The sequence below is a fragment of the Acinonyx jubatus genome, chromosome D2 (genome assembly GCF_027475565.1).
Source record: "Acinonyx jubatus isolate Ajub_Pintada_27869175 chromosome D2, VMU_Ajub_asm_v1.0, whole genome shotgun sequence".
NCBI lineage: Eukaryota > Metazoa > Chordata > Mammalia > Carnivora > Felidae > Acinonyx > Acinonyx jubatus.
This window is the reverse complement of record NC_069393.1, coordinates 30221881-30242746: the sequence shown is the minus strand read 5'-3', so window position 1 is coordinate 30242746 and position 20866 is coordinate 30221881. Positions and strand designations below refer to the sequence as shown.

General features: G+C 51.2%; 1 protein-coding gene across 9 annotated transcripts in view; it reads left to right on the top strand.

The window, feature by feature from the left end:
- Positions 1-20866, top strand: part of LRRC20 (leucine rich repeat containing 20) — a 110581-nt gene that overhangs the window by 22528 nt on the left and 67187 nt on the right. For 3 of the 9 annotated variants that reach the window (XM_015063387.3, XM_053207639.1, XM_053207633.1), the window contains exons 1-2: positions 2491-2616; positions 8184-8328. In XM_015063387.3, the coding sequence (XP_014918873.2) occupies positions 8247-8328 (82 nt within the window). In that variant the 5' untranslated portion in view covers positions 2491-2616; positions 8184-8246. Of the gene's footprint in view, positions 1-2490; positions 2617-2652; positions 2672-7936; positions 8052-8183; positions 8329-20866 lie in introns of those variants that run through there. The other 6 variants (XM_053207635.1, XM_053207637.1, XM_053207638.1 and 3 more) reach the window with 4 other exon arrangements.

Genomic DNA, 20866 nt, shown 5'->3' with positions numbered 1-20866 from the left:
GATGTTCCTTGCAATGTGACACTGCTGCTCCGGCCATCAGAAGATGGAGTCTATTTCCCTGGCCTTGAACCTGGGTTGGACTTGTGACTCGGTTTAGTCAATACGACTATGGAAGTGTTGTTTATGCCAGTTTTGAGCCTAGACCTCCAGAGACCTTCCTTGCATGATTCAACTCTTGCCCTGGGAACCACGTGGCTGTGTGTTAACCAGCCTGGGCTAGCCTGCTGGTGGATGAGAGACCTGTGGCCCAGTTACCTCAGTTGAGAGTGAACCATCTCCCCAGAAGCAGAGGCCTCTGGCTGCCTAGCTACTCTCTCTCTGGATGCATTAGGGAATCCAGCTGAGACCAGAAGAACTGCCCAGCTGAGCCCAACCTAAAATGCTGACCCGTAAAATCATGAACTAAATAAATATTTATTGCTTTAAGACACTTCTGCCTGTTGCGGTGCTTTATTAGACAGGAAAACAAAGTGCTGACTGATACAAGCACTTACCGTGTGCCAAGCTCTGGTTGATTTGAAATCAGGCAGAGTCTTGGGAGAAAAGACTGGTGCAGAGATGGCAGAGTAATGGGCATGGCGCAGTAAGTGCAGAAGACGTGGTGTTTGAGCTGGGCAGGAGTCTTGCCCGTGTAGAGTTGGAGGGTCCAGGATGAAACTCCTGGGAGATGGGACTGAGTATGATAAGGCACGAATATGGGATGCCTTAGGCTGGGACCATCAGCCAATGGCATTTACTGAGACCTTACTATGTGCGCAGAAGCACCGCACTGGCAATCTCAGATCTGTGTATGGCCTGGCAGGGAAGAGTAGACATCCCCGTGTGGAAATCGGCCAGAGATGTAAGGCTGGTGGCTTTTTTTTTAAAGTAAGCTTTATGATGATACCCAACATAGGACTAGAATTCCTGACCCCAAGATTAAGAGATGCATAGTCTACCGACTGAGCCGGCCAGGTGCTCTGTAAGGGTGGTTTTAAGTGAAACAAGTTGCCGGGGTTGCTTTGTCCAGAGTAGTGAGGATCTTGGCTTGGGCAGAACAGGACTTGATCCAATTATTATTTGTATCTTGTACCTGGTATGTATGTGGCAGGGATAGAGTGATGACGAGTTTGGGGAAAGACTTCCATAGACAGTCTTCCTGAGAAGGAGTCAGAAAACATGGCCACTCAGGCATCCACCTGAGTGGTAACCCCTTGAAGGCGGGTCTGTGTCTGTTTGCTCTTGACATACCCTGAGACACAGGATCCTGCATACACAAGGCATTCAGGTTGAAAGACTTCCCTTGGAGGCATTTCTCCTCCCCTTCCCTTTATTCCTACTCATCCATTGTATTCGTTTCCAAATTGCCACAAACTGTGTGACTTAAAAGAAATATGTTTTCTCATAGTTCTGGAGGCTTGAAGTCCAAAATCAAGATGTCTGCAGAGTTACTTCCTTTCTTGCTTCTTCCTACCTTCGGGTCCTTGCCCACACAGTCCTTGGGGTTCCTTGGCTTATAGGCACATCACTCCCATCTCTGCCTCTGTATTCACATGCCCTTCCCCCTGTGTGTCTCTGTCTCTTCCTATCAGAACACCACTCACACCCTACTCCAGTATGATTTTACCTTACCTAGTATCTGCAATGATCCAAATAAGGTCACTTTCTGAGGTACTGGGGGTTAAGACTTCAAGATACCTCTTTTTGGGAAGACAATTCAACCCGTAACATCCATCAAGACCCAGGGGAATGTGTGTTCCTTATCTGACTGCCCCAGTCCCCGGAGGCCGAGCTAAATGTTCTTTCTTCAGAACTCCTACATATTTAATACACGCTTTTAGAGCATTTGACATGTTGATCATTGCCATGGGTTGAGTCAGGAGCCTCGCTTCTTTGGTCGTCTCCATAGTGCCTTGTAAAGGGTATATGGTGAGTCCTCCATAAATAAAGACCTGTGAAGCAGCCACCTTTCCCTGAGCTGTCATGCTCAGCGCTGCCCGGAACATTTCATGTATTAATCCTCACAGTGACCCCTGTAAAGTATTTATGTATTTTAATTCCTACTGTCTAGAGGAGAATGCTGGAATTTAGAAAGGTGAGATAACTTAATGCAGCCACAATTGTCTCTAACAACCCGAATGGGCAGCTGAAGTCATCACGTGAAAAGTTTTCTATCCCCCCCCCATCTTCACGTTTCTCAAAGTGCCCCTGATCTGGCTAATTCAACTCTATTCTGTCGAGAAGAATCTGGAGACTTGACTTATTTATTGATTTCGGGGTCTGTGCGACACGTTCGAACCGTCTACACCCACATTCGTTGTTTTCCCTCCAGAAGCCGCACACAAAGCGGATCCACCCTGCGGACGAGAGCGCGCGGGCCGCTTTTCCGCGCGCGCCGCTCCTGGGCGCAGCGTGAGGACCGGCTCACTGATTGGCTGCGCGCGGCCCGGGCCCGCGGCCTGCTCCCGCCCCGGCATCTATGCCCGCGCGGCGATTGGCCGAGCGGTCGTGCGCGCAGAGCCCGCGGTCCCGCGCTCCGCGCCCCGCCCGCTCCAGCGCGCCGCTGTTGCATGGGGCGCCGCCGGCGGCCGAGGGAGCGTGACTGCGCTGCGCAGGGCGCTAGGAGGCATTGTCGCTGTAAGTGGAGCAGAGAGCGGCCCAGAACGGGTCCCCACGCTTCGTGCCCCGCAAAGTAAATGTAGTCTGAGGCTGAGCGCTGGAGGGCTGGGGGCGAGAGGGAGAGAAGTGCCCCCGTTTCTGCAGCGTCCTCACCCCTCCCCCAGGTCACCGGGTGGAAAGAGCAGCGGTGCATCAGCTGCGGCTTCTGCAGTGCCAAGGGGCCCGGCGACGTGCCGGCTCCTGTTTGCAAACTGCTGCTGGACCCCGGTTGGCTCGCGGGAGTGGGCGCAGTGGTGGCAGGGAATAGGGAGCCGGGGGAAGCGGTGCCGGGCCTTGGTCCCCGCGGGAGGCGCCCTTGCCGGTAGAAGCTGTTGTGTATTTCGTTCCTGAAGCAGCGTTTTCTGGGCTTGCTTCCGTTCTGAGGGCCTGCAGACGCCTGCCTCGGAGCATGCCTCCTGGCAGCGCGGGAGTCCTCGGCCCTCGGCTAGCATCAGCGGTCCCCCACTGCCTGCTTTATTCTCCCAGTCCCCGCCTGCCGCGCGAGCCGGGGGCCGGCGACGAGGAGCCATTGGCTGCGGGCGCCGGGGGGTGGGGTAGACGAGTGAGGCGGGCCCCTTGTGCCAGGCGCGGGGACCCTGGCCTGGCCCCGGCGCACACTCCTTGGAGACGCCGTCCCAGGGTGCCTAGGTGCCCGGAGCAGAGCGCGCACGGCGCTTCGAACCCCAAGGCTCAAAACCAGGCGCCGGCCCGTCCCGCTCATGCCCCAGCGGACTGCTTTCCCTTGGGTAGGAAAGTGGGTCAACCCTGTCCAGGTCTCGAGGGCTTTTGGGGCTATTTGGATACCATCCAGCCCTCAGCCTCTCACCTTCCCACCTGCTCCCCCGCTTGGCGTGGCCGGAAGGACCCGCAGGAGCCAGCGGTGGGGAAGCTTGCACACATGGCTCAAGAGGCTCGAGTTGCCCTTTGGAGCGGCTGCCAGGCTCTAAAGTTCCCAAGTGACCACACCAGTAACTAAATATAGGAGCAGCTGGTGCGGAAGGGGTGTCGCAGCAGCTCCTTTGCAGGGATCTCGGGGCTCCAGATAAGGTAGTATTCTCACTGGTGATGACAGGAGCCCCAGCAGTGGGCTGCAGTCAGGGTTTAAGCAAAAATCCTCCCTCCTCCAGCCTTGTCTCCGGGTGAAGCTAGGTTATAGATCCAGGAGGGCCTGTTGCCAGCTCCCACAAAGGAAGACAACTTTTCTGGCATTCAGTTTATTATATCCTAACTTACTGTCTGTACTTGTTCAATCACCGACTCGTCATGCATCAGTGTGGGAAGTGCTTAAGGTTTGCAAAGGCCTTTCTAGAAAGTTATATCTCATTTTCTTTTCAAAACCCAGCAAGGGAGGTGGAATTTCCGTTTTACAAATGCGGCTGCTCACAAACACTGATAACTTTCCAAACTCTGGTCTTAGGCTGTCCTCAAACAACTTTCCCTAGCTCACTGCAGAAAAACGGAGGACAGAGTTCTAGGAGGTCCTACAGCTCCCTCCCCCAGCAGTCTGGGGACAGACAAATTGGCTACCTGTCTCCTCTTTCTCTCATCTCTTTGGGTCCCTTTGCTCAGACCATGTCTCTCTCCCCTTCATGCAGAGGGCACACATGCTCCTTGGGCCTGGCATCATGGCCCTGCTGGCATCTGGCTCATTCTTCCTTTTGTCACTAAGTTTCTCCTAGTCAGGGGAGGCTCATTCTGGCCCATGCCCTGTGTCTGTAACTTGACTCCCCATGTGTGGGCCTTTTAGGAGGTGCCCAGAAAATATTTGCTGGATTTAAACATTTCCTGAGACTATGATGCACACTCTGAGGAAAGGGGAGGTGGGGGTGTATGGAGAGGAATGTGTTGCTGGGGTAACAGCAGCGAGTATGGCTTTGGACCCTGTGCTCCAGGGTCTCCACGATTTGGAGCACTCGCCTTGAAATTAGCTACGGCTTCCCTTAGCAGAGGCAGTCCCTTGGGGACACTCTGACTTCCTTCTACCATCACCTCTGCCTGTGGGGTTGGCCAGATGCCTCAAGGAGCCCAGACTTGACCCTGTGGGGCTATCCTGGGGTCCTGTAGGTGGGTTCTGGTTCCAGGAGGGCTCCCTTGCATGCTGATTGCTTCCACTGGCCAGCATAACATTTCTTTTGTAGGATTGCAAGAGATTTGGTGGCCAGAATGGTGCTGACATGCAGAGTTTGGCTGACTCATGTTGTTTATATAGACAGGGGCCCTGATACCCTGGGGGCAGCCATGCCTAGGGCCCTTTGCATTCAATTAGAAGTAGGTCCATAGCTCTCTGTGCCACTTATGTGACCCAGAAAGTTTCCTATTTTTCTCAAAAACAGAAAACAGGAGCAACTTTATTTTTATCTCTACCTCCTTTTGGGGGTTGTTATATGCTAAATATATCTTCCTTTTTTTTTTTTTTTTTCTTTTGTCAAAGAGGACTAGTATTGGGTTGGATCTAAAGGGAGCAGTCAGTGAAGTTGGACAACCTTGCAGTGCCCTTTTAGGGACCCAGTACTGGCTCCCATCATCCCATCTGGTCTTCCCTCAGTCTGGGCCCGTTGCTCCCATCTTGGGCCTTATGCCATACCTGGCCCTGCCAGGCTCCTATTTCACAGTCCTTTCTGTGCCAGAAGGACAAGCCTTTGTCATCTGACCTGGGAGAGGGACAATCAGCTGGACTTTATGAAGGAATTCTCCCTTGAGAGGGGAGGGGAGGTGAGGGGAAGGGGGTTTCCTGGCCAGTTAGTGAGGGTGGTGATTTTAGGCAGCAGGAACTTCTTGGAGGTCTAGGGTACATCTGTGCTACCCAGAGCATCCTCTGGATTGTACGGGGCCCTTCCTCCTAGTTATCTGCTCTGCCTCCCAGATTTTGCAGGTCACTCCTGTTCCTGCTTTGTTGCCCATTCTCCGACCCACACCATAGAGTGTCTTAGCTTGCCACCAGGGGTGAGGTTTTTAATTTGACTGGTTTTCATCAGTGGGCTCAATGGCCTATGGCACCCCCGCCCTGTCCCCACCTTACCTGGTGACAGCTAGTAGAATTGTAAGTATAGGGCCTGGTTGAAAGTAAATCAGCCTAGGGAATCCCATCAGGGCTAGCACAGACCCTGGGCGGCTTAGAGATCTACCTTCTCTTGCCCTTGTGCCGTGTGGCCAGGATTGCCTCGGTATGTTTCCTAGAAAGCTCTCCGTGAAAATCACAAGTCAGAGCTATGTCCTGTATTTCTGTCCTCTTCATTCTTATGCCCTATACCTTAGTGGATGCTCAATACATGTTTGTGATTATTGATGACAAATACTGGAGATAGGGCAAGGAAGGAACTTGGAACAGTAGGGAGACTCCTAGGCTGGGATTAGGAGGCCTAGGTTTCTGTTTGCATTTAGCTCATTTACCTCCCTTCTGGGACCCTCAGTTTTCCCATTCATAGGGGTTAGAGTAAGTCGCCGAGACCCCGACAACATTGCTATGACTCAGGCTTAAGGGATGGTCCTAAGGGCAGCATGGTGGAGGTGTTGGGTTTAGTTTGCCATAGTCACCACTATTCCCCACTGTACCACCCTGGCCCACCTTATGCAAGTTGGCTACCTAGCACTTGTAGGCATTTGACTATAGGACCCTTCTCATTTAGACAGTGCCTTAGATTTATTGTAAGAATCCACTGGCTTGTCTTGTATGTAGATCTGAAACCCAAATGGTGGCTGTTGATCATCATCATCACCACCGAAGGATACTAACTAGGCACCTGTATTCAGCATGTGGTATAAAATGCAGGGGGAGAGCACAGTGTAGATCTGCTCCCTGTCTCAAGCTGCACACAGGCTGACTGGGGAGACAAATATGTATACTATAAAATGCTCATAAACAACCCAAGTGGCTTGTGCTAAGACCTTAAGTGCTGCTGAAACTCAGAGGGAGGAGAAAGCACTGAGGGCCGAGGCAATCAGGGAGGACTTCCTGGAGGTAGAGGGGGAGATTCTAGTCATTCCTCAAAGATGAGTTCCACTGAGTTGTTTGTTCAAAGTCACATGGGTATGAAACTGGGATTAGAGGCCAGTGTCATGTCTGCATGTGTACTGTTTTATTCTCTTTATAAGTTGTTCAGACCTACATGTCCTGGGCCCTGGGCCCAGGAAAGATGTATGTATTTCTGTTCAGTCCTCATATGAATCCAGTGAGGTGGGTGTTACTAAGATCTCCTTCTCAGATGAAGAAACTACAGCTGAGAGTAGTTAGGAATCTTTCCCAGGGCTTCTGAACTAATAAATGGCAGAGTTGGGCACTAGACCTGTCTTCAAAAAACGGTCTTTTTCCGCTGCACTGTGTGTCTCAAACCTTCAGTGTCAGCCTCCTTGGTGAGATGCACCCATACATGGAATTCACCCCTGTCACTCAGTGGAAGGGGGGCTTGGCCAGCCCCAGCTCAGCCTTGCCTGCCCTTCCTGTGTAGCTGAGCACATAGGGCCTTTTTCATGGTCTCTGTTAGCAACTCCGAGCACTACCCTCACCCCCTTCTCTCTGTCCTCACATGCTTCTGCCTCTGACCCTCGGGGCGAGTTCATTGAGCAACCTAGCTGTCTTTGAAGCTGGGAATGGGCACTGACCTTGGCCCCAAGTTCATTCTGTCCCTGGGGTGCTGCTGCCGGTGTTGGGGGCAACTTTTGTAAAGAGGTGAGCACTGGATGTGGAGCTGAGCTGGCCAGATTGTTGCCATTTACTCTCTTTGACCTTGGCCAGGTCATCTGGTCCCTCTCTATGCCTCAGTTTCCTTCTCTGTAATAAACAGGGAGTTGGAGACCTGTCTGGTTTGCTCCTTCATGTCTTTGCCACCTAAGAATTTTGATTGTGTTCCACAAGCTTCTTTAAGCCTTTTCTCCCCCAGTGATCCAATTTCCCTTCTCTTGTTTCCTCACCCCACCCCCTCTTTTTCCTTCTGGCTCTGGCGGATAAACTCTGCACCAGGCTGATCATCAGGTCTGCTGGCTAAAGCCGTATAAAACCGTAGCCTTCCCTCCATGTTGACAGGTGGGAAGGGAATTCTTAGAGGCCACAGACCAACCAGACTGAGCTCTGACTGGTCAGACCAGCTGCAGTTGCCTCTGTGTCCCCACTCCCCAGCAAGCAAGAGGGACCCCGCAGAGGTACCGGGTGAGGTGAACTGGGAGCTAGGGGACCTGTCCTGGTGGTTGTGGACAAGGCACCAGCCCAGAGCTGTGCTCCGCCTCCTCCCCTCTGCTCCGCCTGTTAAGTGAGTCACAGGCAGCACATACCTGCGCCCTCACACCCGCCTGGCCACTGTTTCAGGCACTTGCCCTGTGTCCGGTGAGGTCACACGTGTGGATCCACCCTCTGATGGGCACATCGGCTGTTCCGAAGGCCGAGCTGCATGTGGCCTGGTCTCTGGGCCCCTTGGGAGGAAGTGAGTGGCCTGGGCCCTTCCCTGCAGGCTTCCTGCAGCCTGGGTCCCACGGGAGGGTGGATTCAGGGATGGGTCCCTGGCTGGGGGGGGGGGGGGGGGGGCAGGTGCTTCATGGCCCTGTGTCTTCCCCAGGCACAGGCCCCCTTGTGAGCAGCAGACCGGCCTGGTGGCCGGCAGCAGGACCCCCTCGCCTGCATGCTGAAGAAGATGGGTGAGGCCGTGGCCAGAGTTGCAAGGAAGGTCAACGAGACCGTGGAGAGCGGCTCTGATACCCTGGGTGAGTGAGGGCACCCTGTAGGCGGTGTGCGAAATCAATTTAGATGTGAAATCGAAAGAGAAGAGCAAAGAGACCGTGTCCGTGTGCGCCCTCATCACGAGGAGAAGTGTGCCGGGGAATCTCATTGCGGTCATTGTTCAGTTTGTGTATACCAGGCCGCAGTGCGAGACTTATCATGGCCGCGGACAAAGAGGTTTGAAAAACACTATGTGAGGGCTCCCGCTTGCTGGGAGCCGATCTGCCTGCCCTTGCACTGCTGCTGACTCTGAGTGTGTTATGTGCCCTTGACCCAGGTGACAATAGCTGGCACTGCCGAGTAGCCCCGTGTACCAGGCCCTGTGCAGGTGCCTCATGAGTGGTGCCATATTGACTCTGCACAGTGGCCTTGTGATAGAGCGGGCACTCGCCAAGCATGACCAGCCTTGGTCTTCAGATGAGGACGTGAGGGTCGAAGGCAAAGTGGACTTTTCCCAGGTCCCTCAGCCTGCAGGCCCCTTTTCACACCACCGTTTCACCTCAGTTGTGTCTTACGTATTTTTTGCTTTGACTTGGTCGTGGCATTTTAGGCCAGACAGTTATGCCAAGACTTCAAGCATCTAAGCAAACCATCCTATGTGATTGAATTCAGATATTTATTGCCTGTTCGCGTGTACAAGGATTGTGTGCATGTGCATGTGTGTGTATGCGTGTGTGTCTCCCGCTGGCATGTGTGTGCCCCTTTAGAGCCACTGACATGTTGTGAGAACCCAGAGGAGGGGAGCACACTCCTGCCTTGGGGATGACTGCATACATAGAGTGGGATTTGAGTTGGGTCTTTGGCACCCAGAGATGAATTCACAGGTAGGTCGGGATATCTGTGCCCATGCGTGTCTGTGTCTCTCCAAGGAGCGTTTCCATGGAGGTTATTGGCCGACCAACAGCCCAGGGACTGGGAAGATAGAGTATTTCTGTGCGCAGCCTTTGGTCCGGCGTGTCTGAGGCTCCCGGACAGGGCGTGGTAGCCCGGAAAGTGGAGGGTCACTTGGCCTTCAAGGTGAGCTAGATCATTGCCTCTTTCAGGAAGCCCTCAGCCCTACACCATCCACCCCTGGCTCCCTTCCTCCTCTGTAGCAGTCATGCAGTGTCCCTAGAGGTCAGGGACTTTTGCCCCTGTGCCCCAAGAGCCAGAGCCGTGCCAGACACCTTGTGCGCACATAGCGTTTGCTAAACTGAGCTGAAGGGGGAGAGGCATCATCTGTGGCAGACGGTCTTGCAAGTTGTCGTCGGTTTTGGAGGCAAGGTTCTGGGGGAGCCTTCAGCTGGTGACCTGATGGCCATAGGCCCTCAGGAAAAGCAGCCTGGATTGCTGTGCTGGCCGCTAAGGCGGTTGTACTTACCCTGGTGTTCAAGACTCGCCACCTCTCATATGGCCTGGATTGGAATCCCCAGTCTACCACCAAATAGCCCGCCCGATACCCCAGCAGGCTGCTTAACCTCTGATTTAAGCTGGTTTTCTTCATGGATGTAACGGGGGTGTTAACTGTGCCCACCTCGTCAAGGGAGTTCAGGGGAATGGGGGGGTCTGTAAGGTGTTGCCTTCAGGTAGTTCAGTGAGTCTCTGAGGGCTAGGGGCGGGGCCTAAGTCCCTCTCGGCCACAAACACGCCTCCTGCAGCCGTCAGCCGGCCACCAAGCTGGGTGTCTTCACGCTGTCTTCAGATGGGGAGTTCGGTGCAAATCAGCAAGTCTCTGCAGTGAATAACCTACCCCTGCCTTAAAATGCTGCCGGGGAGAGGGACACGCGTGCAGCTCAGCCTCTTCCAGATGCGTCATGGGAGCAAGGATGGAGGGGCGGCAGAGGCGGGAGGACAAAATTCTGACTTCCTGGAGTCGGTGTTGTTAGCGAAAGGACTTTGGGAGGCTGATGTCCCAGGCAGCGCTGGGATCTCATGCATGGCAGCACCACAGAGTTGTCCCCGTGGCATGGAGGAGCTGGGGGGATGGTGCCCTGCAGCTGGGGAGCCTGGAAGGCCACATGGAGTCTCGACTTAAATGTCTGTGGGCCAGAGACTGCAAATGCAGTTCTCTGTGCAGGCCAGGTGCAGATTTCTGTGAAGAGTGGCCGCCCTGCAGGGGTGCGGTGCACAGGGCGTCTAGAGTGGGGTGTGCTGTGACCAGCCCCTTTGCACTGCCCGGCGCCGTGTCCGTTGAAAACCCCGAGGCAGGCGTCTGCTGCCCTGCCTGGCTGCTATGGTACTGGGATTGAAACCCTGAGTGTCCGACCCCAGAGCCCGGGAACTTTCCCTGCCATGCTGTGTTGGGGTGGGGACCTGGGCCGTTGCTGGTCCCCGGTGTTGTGCACGCTGCAAAGCTTTAGTCATCTTGGGAGGGGAGTCGAACCTTTCAGCCTTGGCTGTCTTGACTGGAGCTCCAGACTTTCACGGGGAGATGACTGTGTCTTTAAAGTTAGGGCAGACTGAGGGAGGCTGGTTGATTACCTTTTTGGTGCCCAGTGAAGAAGCAAAATGTCAGACCAGGCCACTGTGGGCACCTGCAACCCGGGCCCTTTGGCAAGTGGAGCTCATTGGGCTCCTGTGGTCTGAGGGGTCTGGGGTCTAAGCTGTCCGTATGTACTGATCATCCACTGTGTGCAGGGTGCTGGGGGGCTCCCAAGGGTTCTGTGCAGTAGAGTCGTGGAGTCCCAGCCCACCACTGTGGGACAGAGAGCAGCAAGTGACACAAGGGCTCCATGCTGGCCCTGGTCAGACACACACCGCAGGTGGTTGGAGTTCACAGGTGGGAGATGTTGCCAGGTGTTGAAGGCATCCAGGAAGGCTTTCTGGAAGAGGTGGGAATGGAAGTGGGTCTTGAAAGATGCGTGAAGGAACCCAGTGTGGTTCTCATGTAAAACAGCAAACAACCTGAAACAGCCTAAAAAGCCAGCAGCGGGTAATCACTTTAATAAATTTTGTTACAGCTGTACAATGCAATTTATGTAGCTGTTAAAAGTGGTGCATGGAATTTCATTACGTGCTTGAATGAAGACTGGCAAATCTTTCCGTATAAGATGACTTGGAAAAAAGCAAGGATCCCAAATGGTACAGACAGATACCAGTTATGTTAAATGTGTGTATACTGGAAAAAATGGAAAGGAAATAAAACGAGACACAAAATGGATGTTAGAAAATACTATTGTGCATTTTCAGAACATTCTGTGATACGCATATTACTCTTTTAAGTAGCGAAGATAGATTTTAGGGAGAGGACCACCCCCTTCCCAAAAACAGATGAGAGTTACGGAGGTAGCTCCTTGTGTAAGCCCTTGGGTGTGGAATGGGCTTCTCTGGCTTCTCCCTTCTGCTGGGTTCCGCTCCCTGCCTCCCCATGCGCAGGTCCGGGGTGCAGCCCTAGGATGGCTGCTCAGAAGCCGCAGGTGTCTCTCTGCAGAGTGGAAGGTCCCAGTAGAGACCCGGCTGGGAGAGCTCAGTTACAGGTTCTCACCTTACCCGGGTAGATCACCCTGGAAAGCTCCACACACGCTCGGCCAGGCGCCTGTGGCTGCCCTCCGGAGCCAGGCTCGCTCCTCCTGCAACCTGAGCTGGGGTTCCCAGCCCTTGTCTCCCCACTGCAGGCCTCTTCATCCTCCGAGAAGTGGGTTCCTTTCCCTCTGGCCCCCTGGTCTGCCCCTCAGCTTGAGTTGAAGCCACTTTTCTCCAGCCCCTCACCTCTCCTCAGCATTTTCGATTGAGTTTGTGCAGAGTCAGGAACTCAGGCTTTCCTCTCCATCCACTCCTTGTGTCCTCAGGTTAGTTCTTTCTCTTGGTAAAGGCCTCATGCACATCTGGGCTTCCTGGGTCCTTGAGCCCCTGGGGGCCTCTGTCTGACCTCACTGTTCCCTCTGGCCAGTAGACTGGCGGGCCTCGAGGCCCTGCACCCCACTTCTCTCCAGGGGAGAGAATCCCAGGCCTTTGGGGATGACTTTTAAAAACTGATCCTCATTGCCAAGGAACGGGGCTTGGAAAGGCCCGGCAGAGTGTGGGAAGGGAGGGCATGGCCGGCTGGGACAGAGGCCTGACAGAGCTGGCGGGAAGGAGTGCCCAGCACGAGCTGCAGAGGAAGGAGCCAGCGTTGCCCGGGGCCCGCTGTGTGCCGGGCACAGGTGTCTGAGACCACCTTTCTGTGGTCTTTGGTACTTTCTGCCTGCGGATTCCCATCTGTGTTCATTTCACAAAAGTTCCAAGTCATTAGCTCAGGGTGTGTGTCTGCCCCCTATCCCTCGGGGTCTCTTTGCCTGCACTTCCTCTTGGGGCTTCCATTCTGTGCGTCCCACCGTTGCACTAGTATATTTCCTTTCTCTTCCTCTCTCTGCTACATTTTGAGATCTGTCTGCTGGTTCACTATTTGTTTGTCCATCTGTGTTTAGTCTGCTCTCGAACCCCTCATCGAGTTTTAATTTTTAAGGCTACCTACTTTATTTTCAAAAGTTCTGTTTGGTTCTTTAAAAAACCTGATTTCATATACTCTGCTTTCTCTTCAGATCTGATAAATCTTTTACCTTTTCTTTTAAAAAAATCTGACTTAAGGGAATAATATCTTATTTCTGTTTTATGTGTTTAATCTCTTTTTTTATTTCTTTAATCATTTGACTATACTTGTCTTTTTTCATCTTTTGTACTACCTTTATCACAGGGAGTTCTCAGCGGCCCACATCTCCTGTTCTTGTTGACTCTAGCTCACAGTGGGTTGTTCTGGGTGGATCTGATATAATTTGGGACCCTATACTCCTGCCTGATGGAGCCTGGCCTGCATGACCCTGGACTGAGGGCATGTGCTTCTGAAGGGTTGTGTTTGCTTGCAGCAGATGCCTGCCTGCCGCTGGGTTAGAAACACATCTTTCTCAGCCCAAGGGGTGTCGGGGCCTCTAGGGAATTGAATATTCAAACCCTACACCCACCTGTGGTTTCCAAATCTCAGGGGGGTGATTTGTTTGTTGTTGTTTTTGGTTTTTTTAAAGTAGGCTCCGCGCCCAGCTCAGAGCCCAACGTGAGGCCTGAACTCACTACCCTGAGATCAAGACCTGAGCCAAGACTACGAGCTGGTGCTTAACCGACTGAGCCACCCAGGTGCCCCTGTTTTTTTTTTTAATTCAGTGCCCAGGCAAAGACAAAGCAGCGTTCTAATTATGAAAAAGCGGGTCTTATCCCTAGTCCAGTCTTTCTCTGAAGGTAGTCCTTCAAAACCCCCGCTTTCCGCGGGGCTCTCGGCTTCAGCTTCCCTCAGGCAGGCCAAGAGCTGCATTCCTGACCTCTTCTAGGCCTTTCAGCCTGAGCCCCTTGGGAATGCCAGCCCTGGCCAGCAGAGCATCGGTAGCCTCCTGCCCCTGTGTCTTTGACATTCCTCTCTGACTCGTGCAGCTTGCTCTTGTCACACACCAGGCCGGGTTGCCAGCTCGTCGTTGCAGGCGTTGCGCCATTTAATCCTCACGCTGACTTTGTGAGAGGGGTGATGTTAATATCCCCGTGTTACAGATGCAGAAACCAAGCCACAGACCTTTCTAAGTCCAAGGTTTCTAAGTGTTCAGTAGCACGGAGGCATTCAGCTTGCCCCTCCGCCGTGCTGCTTTTGAATTAGGAGTTCCCTTGTTTTCGAGAAGCTGGAGCTAAGGCTGAGGGTGTGACACAGGTGTTGGGAGGTGGGGCCGGTTTCATCACAGCTCTAGGTGACCCTTCCCACTGAGGACCTGGGGAAGGAGACGGGGAGAACGTGGAGCCCCTGCTCCCCCTCATGCTGGCCTCTGGCTCACACCGGTTGGAACCACAGTGGGGCCAGCCCTGTTCCTTGAAAAGGAGGAAAATTATCAGAGGCTAATATCTGCCTGGTCATTTAAGGTGTCGCCGGTGGTGATGGGGACAGCCGCCATGGGCTGCTTCTGTTTACATACAGATTCATGGAGCCCATTCTAGAGCTTTAAAGGTGACATCCCAGGGTGGGCTGGGTGACCTGCATTTTAACACGAATCCTGTATGATTCTCCCCTGCCTTGAATTTTGAGAACCAGTGGTTTATGAATTATATTCTAGAACTTCCTTCTCCTGGTAGGTTCTGGGTGGCTGGGCAGGGAAGGGCATTGTCTGGGCTGGCTTGGGTTTGTGTGTGTGTGTGTGTGTGTGTGTGTGTGTGTGAGAGAGAGAGAGAGAGAGAGAGAGAGAGAGAGAGAGAGAGAGAGAGAAAGGGAGAGAGAGAGAGAAAGAATGAATATGAGTGTGGTGTGACCCATCCTCAGGGAACTGAGCAGCTGGGCCACGAGCTGTGAGATGGTCAGGTGGGCAGACCAAAGCTAGTGACAGAAGGAAAGGACACATCCCCCTTCTCCTACTTCCCCTGTCTCCTAGGCTCACCCCTACTTTGCTGGGGTGAGTGCTTGTCTCCTCCTGATCCCACCAGCAGATGGCGCCCTGTCACCAGCCGACAGTTGAGTGTCAACTGAGACCCAGGCTTGACCAGAGTGTTGGCTTGGCATGAGTGCCTATGTCCTGGCGTCCTGACGGGGCTTCCACTCAGCCCAGCTCACGTCCTGTATTTACATTCCTAGCTGACTCCCACAGGATCTGAGTTTGCAGCTCCTTTCTTGAGCAGGGGTATTTAGGAAGCACTTAAATATACTCACTAAATCTGAAGAATGCCTTCTCTCAGGTCAGATACTGCCCCTTTTTAAGAAACACCACATTGAGCACCTACTGTGTGTACCTCACTTGGAGGAACCAAGTGGCCCAGGAGTGGCCAGTGTGGAGGGGGAGGCAGATAGACACACGTATTCTCCCAGGCACACTGTCAGGGAGGGGAGTTTGCGGCCCTGAGCCCAGGAGGCCGATGCTGGTGGGGATGACGGATGTGTGTGTTGCTCACCTGTCTCCTGGCCTGAGGGTCAGCCAGGCACAGGTCAGATGTGTGGAAGAGGGAGTGGGCCCTCACAGGGGAGCCCTCAGCCTGGCCGAGGCCACCTGTCCGTTCGCTACGAGGGCTGGAAGCCTTTGATCTGCTGTCCTCAGCTTCCTACCTCTCAGTTGGGAAGGCAGGGTGCTATAGCTATATACATTTGATTAAAACACACAAACAAGAAACGATAGGTATTACATGTGCCCAGTGTGCAACACATGAGACCCAACAGGTAAACAGTGGGAAGCCAGGCTTCCTCCGGCCCTGTCCTCTGTACCCTGACCCCTTCCTCCCTGGCATAGTGTCTTGTGGGAGCAGAGGGGGAGTTGTAAGGCCCTTCTGGGGTTACATTGGCAAGTTCTGGAATTGCTAGGGGTAAGGATGGTTAGCTGGTATCCTGAGGCTTTTTCAGGACTGTTTCTAGCCCTGGTGGGAGAGGACCCCAAAGCCCAAACAGATGTGGCCCAGGTCTCTCTATTGGGGTTCCCCAAATCCCCTTCTAGAACTTTGGGAGCTCCAAAGACCAGAAGTCCCACCTGCCCCCACTCTAGCCCCATGGGGGACGGATGCCAAGAGTGGGGTTCACTGGTGGGCAACCTCCAGCACAGCCAACCTGTGTCTTGGGTCCCCAGTCACTGTGGTGCTGACACCGTGGCACCCAGAATGCATCTGAGGGGTGGATGGGCAGATGCCCTCAGCCTCTCAGGTGTGGGTGCAGAACACTCACTGCTCCCCACTTAGTCCTCCCCCCTCATTCTTCTGTCTGCAGAAAGGAGATTGCCCATCTGTGAGAGCTGGTCCAGCCCTGAGCAGCCTCCAGGGAGGCCCTGTGGGAGGTGGAGTGCCCTGTACAGGAAGGAGGCCATGAACGTATGAAATACTTGCAGAACGAAAAATGAATCAAGTGAGGAGGACTTCTGCCTCTCCTGTCTTCGGGTGTTTATGCCCTGGGCGTTGCTTAGCGCCCGTGCTAAGGGGATTGCACGGAAGATGTGGCATTGTGGCTGAACCTTAAAGGATGGAGCAGGTTTAGGGGAGTGGGTGTGGGTCACGCATCAGGGGAAGGCCATCCTAGGTGAGGTTTCTGTGTGAGCAAAGACATGGCAGCATGCAAGCGGGCACTTGTGACGGGGACAGCCAGGCTGTGACATGGGAGGGTAAAGGGAGCCGAGGGTGGCTTCAGATCTGAGGGCCTCGAGTGTCACCTAAAGTAGTTTCTACAGTGGAGTCCTGTTGAGGCAAAATGAACAAACCTTTAGAAACTCTAAAAGTAAGAGAGAGGGGGCGCCTAGGTGGCTCAGTCGGTTGAGCGTTGAGCATCCGACTTCGGCTCAGGTCATGATCTCGCGGCTCGTGGGTTCGAGCCCCGCGTCGGGCTCTGTGCTGACAGCTCGGAGCCTGGAGCCTGGAGCCTGCCTGCTTCAGATTCTGTCTCCCTCTCTCTCTGCCCCTCCCCTGCTCATGCTCTCTCTCTCTCTCTCTTTCAAAAATAAGTAAACATTCAAAAAAAATGATGCGGGGCTCGAACTTACAAACCATGAGATAATGACCTGAGCCAAAGTCGGACGCTTAACACCCAGGCACTCCAATAGGAGTGTGACTCTTGATCTCGGGCTTATGAGTTCAAGCTCCATATTGGGCATAGAGATTACTTAAAAATAAAATCTGAAAAGAAAACTGTCTTAAGCCTAGTTGTCCGTAAGTTTGGGCACTGAGACAGTAGTTGAACGTTTATATAAGTTACAGGAATCTTTGGCAATTTTCCACAGATGGGGGGAGGGGTTGTACATTCTGGGTTTCTGCAGTTAGTAAAGAAGACCATTGATTCATAGTTACCTCAGAATCTTCTGGATTATATGGCAAAGTTAGATTTGGGAGGTGGCTAAATCCACCAAGTCACTCCTAAATTAGAGTCACTGGTAGATAACCCTTTTTTTTTTTTTAATTTTGTCTTGAGCCATTCCATCCACTAAAATGTGGTTTGTGAGCACGTTGGGTGTTTTGGCATGTTGGACAAGCTAAACTAAGTTCCTCCTGTTGTATGTAGCCGGGAGCTTTCATTGGCAATTGATAAATTGCCACCTAAGTTTATAGAAATGCAAGGGTCTATCCATTGAGTGTTATATATAATGCAGGTTACATTTGAGTCAGATGGTACTTCTGGAGAGGTTTTTCCTAATGGAGGCCCCTCATAATGTATAAACACCAGAAAGATAAAGAATATTAGAACCTGTCCAAGAGGTCATGAACATTTTAGCCAAGTTCCCGTTGGAATGAGGTACCAGGGACGTATTTGACATTATGTTAGTTACATTAGCGAGTAACCAGGATGTAATAAAGGCAGAAATGAAAGCCAACAGGTGGGTTTACTGTCTTCTAATACTACAGTGTAAAAGGAAAGAAGCATAGAAACACAGGCCTGGTCCTGAATCTTGGGAGAGCAGTCTACCCTGATGCCATCTCCTTCTGATCCTGGCTTGTGGTTCGGACGGCTCTGATGATCTTTGCGTGGCCCACTGGGCAATGGGCACAATGATTGCCTATGCATGAGCTATTGTAGCGATCTTTACATCCGGTTCAGTTTGCAGGGCTTCAGGAAAAAAGGGCAGTTTTAGTTCTCAAATGATTCCGGGTCAGAAAGACCCGTGGGAGAAAAATCAAAATGTTAGCTTGGAGAGGAGGATGTTAGCCAGGCATTGGAGGACACTAGAAGAAATCAGGATCTAGTGTAGTTTATAACGAGTAGTATTGAAATCTAATATCTAACACAAAGGTGTGTTACTGAAACACCTTTTTTCTACAGTCACCCTGATTTTTACCAAAAATAGCCTTAAGATGAATTTGTTTGTAAAGCAAGTCTAGTTTTAACACATTTGGCCTCATTATGTTCATAAGCACTATTGATTAGTCATATAAGTTTTTTTAAAGTTTGTTTAGAGAGACAGAGAGAGTGTGTGCACGAGGGAGGGGCAGAGAGAGAGGAAGAGTAAAAGAATCCCAAGCGCTGATAGCGCCCGATCCCATGAACCGTAAGGTCATGACCTGGGCCGAAATCAAGAGTCAGACACTTAACCTACTGAGCCACCCACGTGCCTCGGTCATATAAGTTCACTGTAATCCGCTTTGTGCAACTTTTTCTAAGGAATTTTAGATTGAACTTTTAATAGCATCTCAAGGCCAGAAGCCAAATCAAATACTTGCTGTCAGATTTTCCTGCAATACCTATAGATTTGAGTATATTCCTTTTCTCAAGGTCCCCCAAATCTTCTGAGGTTCCTGCACCTGCCAGGAAGTGACATTCTTTATTTACCTGGTAAGGCTGCTGGGAACACTGTAAGCAAGTATCAGGCCAACATTTCCAAGGGGCTGCATTGGCTTCATAAAGTCTACCTTAGTTCCTTCAAGCTGTCCTTTTTATTCATATTTTGTTCTAAGCCTTCTCTCTAAATAACCAGTCTCATTTTAGGACAGATTTTTTTTTCTTCCTTCATGAAAATGTAATCCCATTCCTCACACCTTTCTTATCAACAACATCTCTTACGTTCCTTGCATTCCGAGTTGCTTTCCTTATCATTTCCCAGCAGTCCTAATTGCACTTATCAGAACTTTCACCTTTAGAAACCTCAGACTCCAGTGAAAGCTAAGTGGTGATTGATGGCGACCTGTCTGTTCCACCAGAAGTCTTCAGATTGGAAATCTGTGGACACATTTCATAATTTCTAGAAACGTGTGTTGTTTTTCTCAGAGGACAACTTTCAGTAAAGCACAGAGCACATTTACCAACAGATCCAAGTGTCTTGAGTTTCTCTGCAGTCAGAAGCCCAAAGCAGGCAAATCTACATTCAGGAATCAGTGCTTTAGTGTTCTCTCTTATTTGGAAAAGACTTAGATATCCAGTGAATTCAACCCAGCTTATCATTTAACTTAGCAACACTTCGAAGTTTCAGGTTACCAAAGATTTTGAAAGCTATAAACCTTTTTAATTATGCAACTTATTTTTAAAATTAATTAATTTATTTGTAAGTGCTCTCTATACCCAACGCGTGGCTCAAACTCATGACCCTGAGCTCAAGAGCTCAAGAGTCATGTGCTCTTCCAACTGAGCCAGCCAGGCACCCCTCAACCTGTTTATTTTTAACAGTTACCCATGAAAACTTCATGAGACAGACGAAATTAACCATCATTTTAAGTCATTTTCTGCTGACCGATTACAACAGATAAAACATGAAGGTAACCAGTAAACTCAGCTAGAATAGGAGTTGATTATCTGTATTGTATTCGATGTTGGTAACTCCAAAAGACATATGTATTTTAGTTGAACCTACAAACTGAAGCTAGTTTTAATACTGAATCTTTTCCCAGATCCGATGAATTTGAAAAACATTTGCATCAGCCTCCATCTTTCTGAGTTTTAGAATGCCCGGTTCTTATAAGCGCTTGCCTTTTAACCAATTAGGTAGAGCCCTTTTACCAATTAATTTTAGCAGTGCCATCTGAAGGTAGAAAAAAATCTCTCACATTTATAACACACACGCACAAACAAGATGCGAACAAAATGTAGCCTTTGTTTCATTAATATTTGTGGAGAGGACATCAAAGGCCCGATTTCCAGATACCTCCCTTTTACGAAAGCAAACCTCATTGCAAGATAGCATTATCATTTATAGATCCATTAGTTAGTTATTTCTCTTTTTTCAGTGAGAACACGACCAGTTCTGTCCAAAGATGCCAAGAGCTGCACCAACAAACAGCCAGATGAAGCCCAGAGGGCCTCAATGGGCATTGGTTCCCCCCCAAAAGCCAGGAGCTTCACCAAGTGACCTGAACACCTTTCGTTTTGGGTTGCTTCGTCTTAACAGCCGGCTCTCTCTAATTGTGCTTGCTAGAAAACTAGTTTAGACATGTCAGAAGAACCTTGTTTGGACCATCTGAACCTCAGGTTATCCAAAGTTACCTTTTCCCATTTAAGTAAGCACTTGCATGTGGAGGCTCCCTAAGTGTTGTACCTACAGCCTGCTGGGGTTCCTGTGAGTGGTGGTTGGTTTTCCGGGAGCTGTTCCGCTTTTGAAGCGTGACTCCCCCATTCACTTTAGTTTCAGTTTGGGAATAAGGCTTGAGAAAAATCTAAGGATATTAAGTGTGGTGGATCGAGAGGGTGGTGCTTGTGAACGTCACTTTCAAAGGGGCATGATACTCTCTATTATGTGTCTCAGTCTCTCCCAGCAAGGCCTAAGACCACCGAGGGGGCTCAAAGCGTTGGATGATCAATCCTTATGTGTGTGTCCCCGGACAAGCCAATTGTTAATTACTTTATGCGATGGGGAATTCCTATAGGACTGCTACACATCTCAAAGAATATCCTCAGACGCTTTCCCCTAGGCTTTCAGTCACTGGAAAGCAGCATTTGGCCAGAAGGAGCAAGGGTCCCGTCTCTTCAGAGCTGAGTGGTTCAGTCTCTTGTATTTCTAGCCAGAAAATTGACTCAAGCCTTACATTAATAACATCAATTAGAACAATGGCAATTTAAAGCAACCACCCCATCCACTCCAGCCACTCTAGGTTATTCCCACCTAAAGAACATTACCAGTAACCCTCAACAGCTCAAATGAAAGTCAGGACCATTAA